Source organism: Bombus flavifrons, chromosome 1 (genome assembly GCF_040668555.2).
Source record: "Bombus flavifrons isolate JBK064 chromosome 1, iyBomFlav1_principal, whole genome shotgun sequence".
Classification (NCBI taxonomy): domain Eukaryota; kingdom Metazoa; phylum Arthropoda; class Insecta; order Hymenoptera; family Apidae; genus Bombus; species Bombus flavifrons.
This window is the reverse complement of record NC_138442.1, coordinates 12,311,660-12,323,786: the sequence shown is the minus strand read 5'-3', so window position 1 is coordinate 12,323,786 and position 12,127 is coordinate 12,311,660. Positions and strand designations below refer to the sequence as shown.

The 12,127-nt window shown below is 42.4% G+C and overlaps 1 protein-coding gene across 1 annotated transcript in view; it reads right to left on the bottom strand.

The window, feature by feature from the left end:
- Positions 1 to 12,127, bottom strand: part of LOC138184321 (discoidin domain-containing receptor 2) — a 155,361-nt gene that overhangs the window by 46,095 nt on the left and 97,139 nt on the right. The window contains exons 5-6 of the mRNA XM_069122187.1: positions 1,920 to 2,067; positions 807 to 1,114 (exon numbers count right to left, since the gene is read on the bottom strand). Coding sequence (XP_068978288.1) covers positions 807 to 1,114; positions 1,920 to 2,067 — 456 coding nt within the window. The remainder of the gene's footprint in view (positions 1 to 806; positions 1,115 to 1,919; positions 2,068 to 12,127) is intronic.

The following is a 12,127-nucleotide window of genomic DNA, read 5'->3' as shown; positions in this document are numbered from 1 at the left end:
TGCTTGCGCATTCCTTACGGGGGTTGCAGGAATAACGTCGCCAAAGCGAGGGTAAACGATTTCGCTTTCTGTGTGTTTACGCTGGCGACAAGGGCGTGGATACGTAATTAGACGTAAAACCTGTTCCTTCTTAATTCCCACTTTATCTTTATTTTACCGAGATCCACGATTTATAAAGGTACCGTGGAATTTTATTTCGGATCTTTTATTTCAACCATCGAATGATGTTTCCCAACGCTTTTACGTGTGGAATTTCGTTAAAGATTCACGTCGCGCCGAGGGTCAGAGGCAACGACCTTTTCGTAATCGCGTTAAATTGCCATCTTGAAATAACTTGGAGGTAATTAAGGCGAGCAGAGAAATACTGCGAGGTATGGAAAATGTGTTAGAATAATAGATTCTTGCGGAGGTTCGCTATATACAGTCGGCGATGAGAAAAAATTTGTACAGTTCGTACAGAGTACATTATCGTAATTCTATAGAAGTTCGTAAGATTGTACAATCTAAGAGAGCAACTTATAAAAAGAATATTATACAAACTTTTGAAATTCTCCGTCATAACCACAAAACTTTGGGTGATTTAATAATGCAAAATTAAGTGATAGAAGATTGCGAATGAAACACGATGTTGTTTCTCAAATCTCTCACGCTCGATGTTACATGTACACGATATTGTACTTTAATAAATATCGTTAATTAACTAAACGACAAAGATATTCGTTTTCGATAAAACTGGCCCCAAGTTTTACTACTACGCTCTGAGACGATTAACGAATGAAGAATTCAACGATCAGTAAAACACTCACCTGAACATCCTTGGTGAACTGATTGTTGCAGTAGATGTGGATGGCCGAGAACTCTCTAACCTTGTCGAATTCGAACTTGATCTCGACCGGTTGTCCACGTGTATCGTTTCTCCATCCAACCCATCCCTGCGTGCGATCGTTATCGTAGTATCCCAGTTTGAAGTTATCAGGACCCGTCCTGCCGTCTGTCAGCTGGCCCAGTCCACGTCGTAGCTCTCCGTCCCAGTGTCCATCGTAGGTGGCATCGAAGAATTCCCATCCATTACCCCTTTTATCACCTTGCGGCATCGAATAGGATACTACGCCATCTGCGATCAGGAGGTCAAGGTGTAAAGTCACTGCTGAATGGTCATCCTCCACCTTTTAATGACTCGTGTAAAAGCTTCGACTCTGTCGGCTGACATCGTTATGATCGTATAGAAACACGATACGGGATACGTTAGGAGTTTCGACAATGCAGTGAAAGGAACAAAGATTAATGATACACAAATACGTGTACCGATATTTTAATGAATGTACAATCCGTAGATGTTAATTTTTTGATACCGCGTGAATGTAATTAACGGAATATGTACGATGGAAAATGATACGAGGAATAATGGACGTTTTCAATTAAACGTTGAAACTAAAAGGATATTTTATCCGAAGCAACATCGTTGGTTGATTAAGATTTAGCTTGAACGTAGAAATTTGCAGTTTTTTTTATTATGACAATCATTGACATACGCCCGCGCGCGTGCAAGAAAGGAAGAGAGAGAGAGAGAGAGAGAGAGAAAGAGAGAGAGAGAGAGAGAGAGAGAGAGAGCGCGCGAAGTCGATGCAAGTCTGGCAAAATACCCGAAGGCGTTTGAATTCACAATTAATTGGACTCGCACGCGTTGCAAACGTGCAAGACACAGTAGTAGGTCTATGTTACTTGGTGTGTACCTTTCCGTTTGGTTAAACGTTTAATTCGATGTTGGTTCATCAAAGGAAGAAAGGGATAATTGTACAAGCAAGATTCTGAAAAGCAAATTTGCGCACACGGCAATGGCATAAGGGTTAATGGACAGTCCAGTGAGTATTCTAAGCGGCGGCAAGTTCAACGAAAATTGGAGAGTGCAAACAGCTTACCGCTCCAGTAACATCCGTAGAGCTCGACCCGCATGCAAACCGTCCGCGTGTGATGGCTGTAGGGCAGAAAACGGATCTTGCTCGCCCACAGAGGCGGCTCCAGCTCGTGCTTGGACTCCAAATACGTGTTCGTGTTACCCTGTATTACCTGTAACCGTGGAAACCTTGGTTAAAGACCAGGACAATTTCGTACTTCGGCCTAACCTTTGAGTTCTGTCGTTTCAGCCTCGCGAGAGAACGTGGCATTTCCTCTCTCTCTATTTCTTTCCCCTTTCCCTCTCACCCCAGTGTCCTAGATACCTTCAACTTAGATCATTAGGAACATATACGTCACTCGGGGACACTCCAACTTTGTTCAACTCTCGAACAGCATCGAGGAAAGTTTCAACGAATCGCCGGGACGATTCGTCGGTCGTACAGCAATTTCTGACTCTTGCTTGGTCAGACTTTAGGTCTTTCCGGCACCTAAGCCAAAGACATTTGAACTTAACCCAAACCAAAAAGCAGCAGCACGCGACACGGTGCGATGTTTCGCAACGGGACGTGCTTCGAACGAATGGTTCACGAGGGGAACATTTTCGACGTGGATCCTTCCGCTTTCCCATACGCGAACCTTTCAACGTACGTATGTGACGCGACGGCAATGGGAAAAGCTATAATCGGCGCGCGTCAATGTGTCTGCGACAAGTTCGGCCCCTCTTCTGTCCGCACGGTATTCTGTCAAAGCACCTCCCTCGCTCGTGATGACATTTATATCACCGGGAAGATGCGTTTCTGCACTTCGGCACATACTGGCATACCATCGTCTGACCGTGGACATCCCGTCACAGGGCGGACACCGCGTTCCATCGCATCAGACGGGGGCTAAGGACTAATTTCATCCCACATTCCACCACGTTAGGTATGATGAGGGAGAGAGTGGGAAGCGAGCCGGGAATCGACGTGGGTTGGATCACAGAGGCACAGACAGGCCGAGGAAGAGCGACAGACGCATATAGCAAGAGAGATATAGTCCGAGGGTTTGAGTTAAACGTCCATCGCCCGCATTCTCTGATCTTCGTCAGGGAGACGAACATATTGCAGATACTCCTCTCTCTCTCTCTCTCTCTTCCCTCTATATCCTTGTATACGTTTCCACGTCTACATCTTGGAACGTGCACATAGTGATGCAATATTGATTTCACGTTGTGGATTTATGAATAAAATAAGCGGTTTATCTGACGTTGGGAAAGGCTGGTGTGGACGGCGTGCAGAAACTCTAAGGTGGAAAAGGGGTGCGAGGTCCCTCGGGATCACGCGAAGTGGCGTTGCCCATGGCGAGTAGATAGCTACCGCCACGGAGATACTCTTGTGTACACGGTATACGTCGTACACACCTCGACACACGGATACATGTGTAGGTACACAAGGGACGAGCGGATAAATCTACGTGGATGTGTGGACAAACCGGCAGTTTCTTGTGTGTTGCGGCCCAGCGTGCAACACAGTTGCGTGACGGAGCATTTTGCGGCTGGCACGACACATTCTGTGCACGTTTCCTATCCCTCCCACCTTTTAACATATACACGTTCCGTACCATCGGCCAGCCTCTGTCTCTTTTTGGTACGACTAAGCATCGACTTCGACTACTATTACCGCCTCTACTCCCACCGCGCTCTTCCATTCCTTTGTACCACCGGCGTCACTCCATGTATAACCGAGAGGCCGTTTCTTTCGATTTGTTTGCGCGGTTATTGAAATACCTTTTCCACCTTGTTTTTGGTCGACTGTTTGCTCTTCCTGATATTGGATTACTTGGTCCACTGTTTCTAGCGTGTTTCGAATGTTGCTGTTGACACTTTTATTTTTTGTTAGGGGAGATGCCAGCATTTTAGCAGGATAAAGGTAGTTGTTAACCGATAGAATTTCTCTACGATATGTTTTCCAAGTGTCATTTTTCTTTTCTCCCTTCGCATTGTAATTTTGTTTGTTTGGGCTTTTCGAATTAACGTTCATTGTATCTTGAAAGAAGTAGATTTGCTCTAAAAATATCATCGAATCGGTAAAGCGGTTAACAGATTGAATTCTTCGGGAAAAAATAATACGTTTGTTGCAAGTTTTATAATTTCAAAAAAGACCGAAACAATACCTCGTTGGAAATCCGATCATTTATATGTAATATAAATTGTAAATAAATTACAATGTACCGCATTCAATAAATATGACGTACCTTTAAGAAATATTCTATTAACCTAACCGTACCAAAAATGTTTTCTACGAGTACGACACGGATACGGGTCGTTGAATACGGAACGTGCCCGCCATACATATCGACTTTTCTTTATAAATATATAATTAAGGTTTTTCAGCGCCGGAGAGCAAGTTTTAGGCTTTTTCCACCTCGAAGCTGGTCCTAGCCGGCTTGCAGGTCATCGCTTCCTTCGAGGAACTGCCACTTGGAAAGCGCTCCCCGAGGTGAACCCTTACTTCTTGGTCGGCATATACCTTACAGAACGCAGAGTAGCAACCCACCCTTCTGTCTGGGGTCGATTCTTTCTCATTTCGGGCACCCAGGGACCCGTACCGGTAGCATGTTACACCATCACCTCTGCCACGCTTTTCACTGGCGTAGAAGCGTAAGTTTGTTCCTTTGGAATTTAATGAGATTGCCACGTACGAGCAGAATTTAATTTCTCGAAATGGATCCGCTAAATCTATCGCCTATGCGAACATTCGTTCTCAGAATATTCTCGACCTTTGCTTTCTTTCTTCTTGACGTCACATTGAAATTGGTAATCATAGTCATATACACGCAGTGGAACTGTATTCGTTGGAACGAAATCTTTATTTACGGTCGATTAAATAAACTCGCAAATCGAATACATTTATTTGAACTTCTATCATGCGAATCCTGGTTATACGTATGTATCGCTTGCTACGCTCGAATAAATAGAATTCTACTCTTTTCGCACCGAAATTACCACCTCGCAATTTGTAAAATTTAATCGCAAGATCTAAATTCTTTTATCGTCAAATTAATTGCTGTCACGTAAGAGAGTTTATTTAACTACTTCTAACTGGTAACTTGTGTCTTGTGAAATTTCGCTAATACCATTGGCTCGCGCGGGTTCAGACAATTGAATTCGTAAATCCAAGTTAAGTTAATCTTTGTACAATCATCGTTAATAGTTGAAAAATAAATCGTGTCTAATACCAAAAACTCTACCATTGCTTGCCATTCTACTTCCTCGTTCGTTCCACGATCGAGGTTGAAATGTCAACGAGGCAATTTATCCCGCATATATCCAGACTGTCTGCTATACGTCGTAGGTCTCGTGTGATAAACACCGAACAAAGTACGATACTTTCGCGAGGGTCGACGCCATTGAACAGATGCACGCCATTCTTCCACGCATTAGCCTTCAGGGCGATGACTGAAAAGGGTAGATATTACTTTTCATTACCTTGGCAGCGCGAGACCTTCGAAACGCTAGACGACCTTGCAACTCTACCTGTTCGCTACTACGTTTACACAACCGAATACGTTTACAGGAAAAGAGGGAAAGCTGTGGAGACGGAGAGGGAGACGTCGCGTGCCCTTCTAATGCGATTTCCTGCTACTTTTACTTTCCCCTCTCGATGCACGAATGCGTGCGTGCGTGCATGCGTAGCACGCCAGTGCATGCGCACAGGGGTCAAGTGTTAAGCGCTGAGCAATTATAGCTGATATCGATCTGCGTTATTGTTCGGGGTTCTCCGGTTCACGAGTGTTTGCTCGTGTGATACGTATTATCTGCCACTGTTCCCTTTCGTCTGACCATTATCATCGATATAATGGAAAGCGTGCTGATAAAATGTTTGGAACAATTCCATCGTGGCATTAATATTCTTTCGTTGACTGTTTGTGAACTAAGTGTGGATTAAGCATTCCTGTTTATTTTCTATTTTTCCTCATATTTCGTATATGAAGGTGATAGAGGAAGAACGTGATAAGTGAAATCTTTTGTTCTTATAAGGGAGCAATTTCAAAATTCAATATGTTATTAGATAATAATTTTTTGTTACAGAAAGAATATGTTTTTATTTGGTTTTTTGGGTTAATTATATATTTTGTCTATTTTCTTGAACATTTTCAATACTAAAGAGATTAATACATTCCAGTAATCCCATTGACATTTTCATGAAACTTTGCGGATTTACTTCCTACTGTTAAAAGATTCACATCGTTGAACCTAACAGACTGTTCTTTACGATGCACTTTCTCTTAATTATAAAAAGATCAACGAGAAAAAACTTATCATCTTTTCTTCCTGAGATTTTTAAATCGTGAATTAAGGAAACGGAACTGCAGAAGTTAAAAAAGTATTTGGAACAATTCAACGTGTTTTTGTAACGTCGAAATGTTTTGAAAAAATTTCTTTAATTATAGCAGCACTCTATGGGAGCGCAGAATACAAAAAAAAGAGATAAATAAACGTTTACCATGAGTTTATTACGTTTTAAGCAAGTGAAATTGTAAGGCGTATGAAGCAAGTTGATCTTGTTAATAACTCGGGGACACGAGACAATATCAGCGAAGATAGCCGTTGTTTTGTATGCCTTTCATTCATCATTCAAACACTATAAAATTACGTCGTGGTCTCGTTCCGCGATTATCAAAGATGCGATGTATTTTTGAAGAAGCAAACGACGCGGAAAGTTTCTCAAGAGCGATTGTTTAGCCTCGAACGAGTTTTGTTATTGTCTCGCTACGGAATCAAGGTATCCACCTTTACCTCTTTGTTTCCAGCTATATCCATCGTATACTATATAAAGATATGTTTGTAGTAACATCGTTATTCAAGTCCTCATTTTTATGGCCAAGGAAATTGAATGTAAACATCGTATCGAGCAACCGAACGTTAATTGGAAGCCACCGAATTTACTTTCGTTCGTGTGACGATCGAAAATAAATTCAAAATTCGGAGCACAAATACAAGAGAAATTATTGTATATACTTACTAGAAAGGGATTTAGCAAAAAGATACTGGAATAGATTTTACATAATATTCCTTTTGTTACAGAAAAGTATTTTAACATTTCTTACAAAAATTTATCATAAAAAATTTGTATGAATATATAATGTATGTCGTACGAATTCTGATTATATCGGTAAAATTTGAAAACAGTTCGAAAATATATGTGCAAGTTATCAGACATTTATCGCAAGCACACGTTCACCGAGCAAAAATAAAAGAACGGAATGAATAATGAGCTCAAACATATAATTAGTATGAAAGATGGTCTCGCTGAATATTGTGATTTATTTATATAGCGCATAATTGATTATTCAAACTTGCAATGAATATCGTGTAACTTCAGGTTTGTTCCAAATTTTACCGATATAGTCTTGATAATCGTGTCTCGTTACGGTACTAACGAGATTTCAATATGTTCCCTACAACACGCGCAATATATATTCATAAAAAATACCTATAAGCGTTCAAACGCTTTAAAATGTGAAAACTGAAGTTTAACATCCATTTTGTTTCATTTGAATTGCAAAAGATCAAGAATGACGAGAATAACTTGCTCGTGAGAATATTAACAACGACGAATCAAAAGTAGAAATGGATTTCTCTGAATCGAGATCCTCGAAACTCCTGTGTCGTCGAGACACTCGCGGCTCTTTGAAAATCGTTTAGCTTCATAGGTTTGGACGAGCTGTCGATCGAAAGTTAGCAACTTTGATTCCGTTTATATGGATGGGAAGCAACGTACGGGAAAACGCTAAAGAGATCGCTTATCCCCGAAGAGATGCTCGGAGGAAAAATTCGGTGAGCCAGGCGTTCCAACGTCCTCCACTTAAGATACGCGATTTTCAAGTACCTATAACTTATGCCCATGACCGTTTTTGCCTATCGAGCCGGCGTATAAAAGAAATTTATTGCATCGGAGCGTGTACGTCGCGTACCATGGACGAGCGTTTCCGTGAACCGCTACACTCGCGATGTTATTGGATTTTCGGTTCTCGATAGAACGATATTTTTACGAGAACGTTTTACTTATTTGCCTCCCACCGCTACTCGTAACTATATATCTGCAGATCCAGCTGATTACCTTTTACACGAATGCAAACATCGTATTCGCGGTAAATCGACGAGTTAAATCGACGAACGTTGCTCTACAAGGAATTTCGTACAATTTGACGGTTCGAATACGTAATCCAATATGCGATATATCATATCACCTGTTTGCTAGGAGTGTGACATATTTCAAAAATCCTCAACTTCCACATATCTGTTACAATTAAATCTGTTAAAGCGAGATATTAAGTGGGATGACAATGTCGTCATTTCATCGAATCAAGTTAATGCTATTTGTCGAACGCTATCGAATAACACGAATGAGAAACTGGCTTTAGAAAACTATCGGGGGAATTATAAAAGAAACCAAACTTTTCCATCGCGAATTGCTCGAGTAATTCAGATATTTCAAAATCTTTGTTTCAAATTTTCCGAAAAATTTGCCTTTCTTAATCGTATTACTCTTGCCGCAAACCGCAGACCATTGAGATATTTTCCCTCGAGTATTCGACAATTGTAAAATTTCAGCGTGTAACATCGCACAGATGTTTAATTTTCGGAAACGTTGGCAAGCTTTTTGGTAGACTCTGAAAATACACGTACCTATACATACACGAGCACGGCTGCACGGTTCGCTCATCGCAGGAAATTTCGCGTTTCGCATACCCGCCGCGTAGACCGGTGGTGGTTAAACTTTCGAGTCTGTCCGTGGTTCGATATCCATCCCGGTGGTATCTCCGGCAACGGGCGAAGATCTGGTTTCCGTCGAAGCGCGCCTCGCTTCATCCGGCCCATTAGAAACAGTTATGGTACCGGTTAGAATAACAATCGGCCGTGATAAAGCTTCGACCGCGCGTATTCCGTGACGCGGCCGAATTATCACGCGGACAACATTTCGCTAATGTTCCCGGCTTCCTGTGCGTGCGACATTATAACTAACATTACACACCGGCCGCAATATCGCGTCGACCTGTCACCCTTATTTTTTCCACCACCCCATCGCGCGCCATTTACCATTTACGCGTGTACGTGTGCGCGTGTATGCGTGTGTGTGCGTGCGTTTGCGTGCGTACGAGCGCGTGATTTACGTGGAATCGTGGCTTAGCCAGGTTCCAGGACTGGGAACCAACGCAACGTTGCTTGCGTGTCGACACGCAGGCATTCGTCTCCTCACGCACCCTCCTTCGCCCCTCTATACTTATCCCTTTCCGTAATTATCGGATTTCCACACGGAATTCCCGCGTCATGGGTCGAGGTACACACGAAGAAAAGCTGACAGTTCGAGCTGGTTGTTCGCGTGACACGATAATGACGAATTGAACGATCGGCGTATAGGGTGCTTTCAGCCTGGTGATACACCTGAGCAGCTGGTTATTCTTCGTGAAAAAATTATAGGGATAGAAGGAAGAAAGGTTTCCCGTTTGAGGCTCCGTTTTGAAGAAAATCAGGGTTGCAAGTTTGTGGCTATACGTGTACTTGGCTCTCTTTAAGCCGATTAGGGGTGGTAGTACGATAAGCAAAGTTACTTTATAGACAAGAATATGAAATGTAAGATAGAATTCGTTTGTTATAGGCTTTGTTCTCTAGAAAATTAAATTCCGTATAGATGTCATCGGCATATGGTCAGAAGTTACACTGGAGATATTTCGTCGTCCGTTGTCCAACATTCAGTTCACGTGCACTCACGAAATTCTGAATATTTTTGATTAACAATATGATATTTACAATTATCAACTATATCGTCTATCTGCAGACACTCCGTATACGCGAACGGCGCACGCCATCTCGCTTAACGACGAGCGTTTCGCGCGACAAGTCGACGAACTCGTTGATTTTACGAAGCGACGTTCGACGGTGAAACGAGTCGAGGAAATGACTCGCGTGACGCGTCAGTTTTAACCATCACCGGCTGTCGTTAGACGTGGTTGTCCGTGTTGTTCACCATGTTACTGGCTACCATCGCGTTTTTCTTCTTCGGTACTTTTCCCTTCTAACTGATGGAAATTAAACGTGGTCGAACAGAGCGCAACTTTTCGTATAAATTGTCGAGCAAAGATAGATAGATGGCCGAGCACGCGACGCTTCTTTGTATCGGTGCAACGTGCGTGGAACTCCGTGATTAAGTGACGTTTCGAGATTCAACGTAGCGAGTTTGTCATAGTAAAATCGCGAGCTAGAGGACGTTCGTGAAAGGGAAAATGTTAACGGTGGACTGTGGGTGGTGGAGGACGATGGGAGAAGGGGCAGGCGAACGACAGCGTCCCTCCAGTGTCGAGGGTCACTGTACTCTACCGAGAAGCATGATTAAGGGTCGTTTTAAAGCTGCCGTACACGGGGATACACGGCCGCCTCCTTTGAGAGCGAAACCGGGTCACTCTGATTAATTGAAGTTTTTGCGAAAACCGGCCGATCTTCCCTGCCCCGATCCTTTCTCTATTTTCGTCCCATTAAAATACGGGTAATTAATGCCGTGACATCCCTCTGTGGGCCGACGTTACGCAACCGTATCGTCCCGCTGGGAGCTCTCGATAAAAAGATACAGAGTGTTTCGAAAGGTTAATTTTAACGAAGGTTGAAAAGAAAATGGTTTTCAGGGGATTATGTATCAGAATGGTTTGGCCAGGCGTTATAGGAATTTAATCTTTCCGATATCGAAGACGAGCGCGATCGTTCGATTGCAAATGTTTACGGATTCGTGAAAGGAAAATTGAAATCAAACAAATCGTCTTCTTCTTCGAAAGTTCTTTCATTTACGATAATGTAGTCCTTCAGACACCGAAATAGCGTTCGAGGGACTTTATATTGGCTTTTCAGGAATTTTTAGAAATTACATTTTTAATACCTTCGAAGCCTATGTTCCATTCTATTTTCGTATTGTCAAGAGCTTCACATGGCTTCGTAAATAAAAATCGCGCGATGTGAAATCCGGTGACTTAGGAGGTCGAGCAAAATTATATCGCTGATCGTGACCGATTTAACGTTGAGGTAAACGAACATTAAGAAAACCAGTTACATTTCTTGCAAAGTGTGACGAAGCGCGCGTTGAGCTACAAGCCTCGCTCGAAATTAATATTTGAATAAGCAAACGAGTTTTTAGAAATTGAAGTGTTTTTCATTTTACTCGCTTCTAGCGTCCTGCCATAACTCTCGAATAAATCATTTTTCAACACGAACATAATTTCTAAATGTGTGGTAAGAATTTTGTACGAGCCAGTTGGAAGGCCCTTTATTCCACGAACCACTCTATAAAACACTGAACGGTACTTTTTATATCGTCTAACAGGGTTTTGCATATTCGTGTGGCGGCATGGAATTTTTTTGCAGACGCGGGACGGCCGGTTATCAAAAGATGTAATCCCGGTTTAACAGCTTACGTTGCACTAAATAAAATAACGAGGCAGAATGGCGGTCGTAGAAAAGGAAGACAGAAAGTGGAACGGGAAGTACGTCAGTGCTTATTAAAAACTATCGCAATGGAGGAAAGGCAAAAAGTAGAACGATTCTAGGGGCTTCGAGTATCGGTGGAACGCCTATTTTTCTATTTTTCCATACGTTCTCTGCCATTTTTCCTTGTTCGTTCTTGTTGGTCTTTTCGTACGAGAAAAGAGAAGGACGTTCGCGAGGGGCGTGACACGTCGATTAAAACGGGAACACGCGGAGTAGCGCGTCGATAATTCGACAATCAGCCGCGAGAACGCTTCGTGTCGTTGAAATAAATCTCGACACGTCGCGTTTATCAGTTTCGGATCGTTGCTCGTGGCACGAGTGGCTGAATGGGGAAGAATGTTTCCTTTTATCGCGAAATCATCGTTTCGTTCGCGGTATCCGAATGAAACCTTTGTCAAGAAGAGACCAAAACTACTGGCCGAACTGGGGTTGAATATAAACTTTAAACGAATCGAAAGATAATTCTGGAAAATTACAGCGACTTCTTGTAGCCAACAGTGGAATTTGAATTATTAAAAGCGGACTCGCTGTTACTTGGATCATTAAACGCAATAAGTGGAACGAAACTTATACTTATTCGTTTTACACAAAGATACTAACTTCTCATCAATTCCATTAATTACGCGTAACCGAACAAGTAAAAGTGGATAAAGTCTACAAACTCGCTATTATTTCAACTATCAAACGCGATAGATACATCGAAACCCGCCAAAAGAA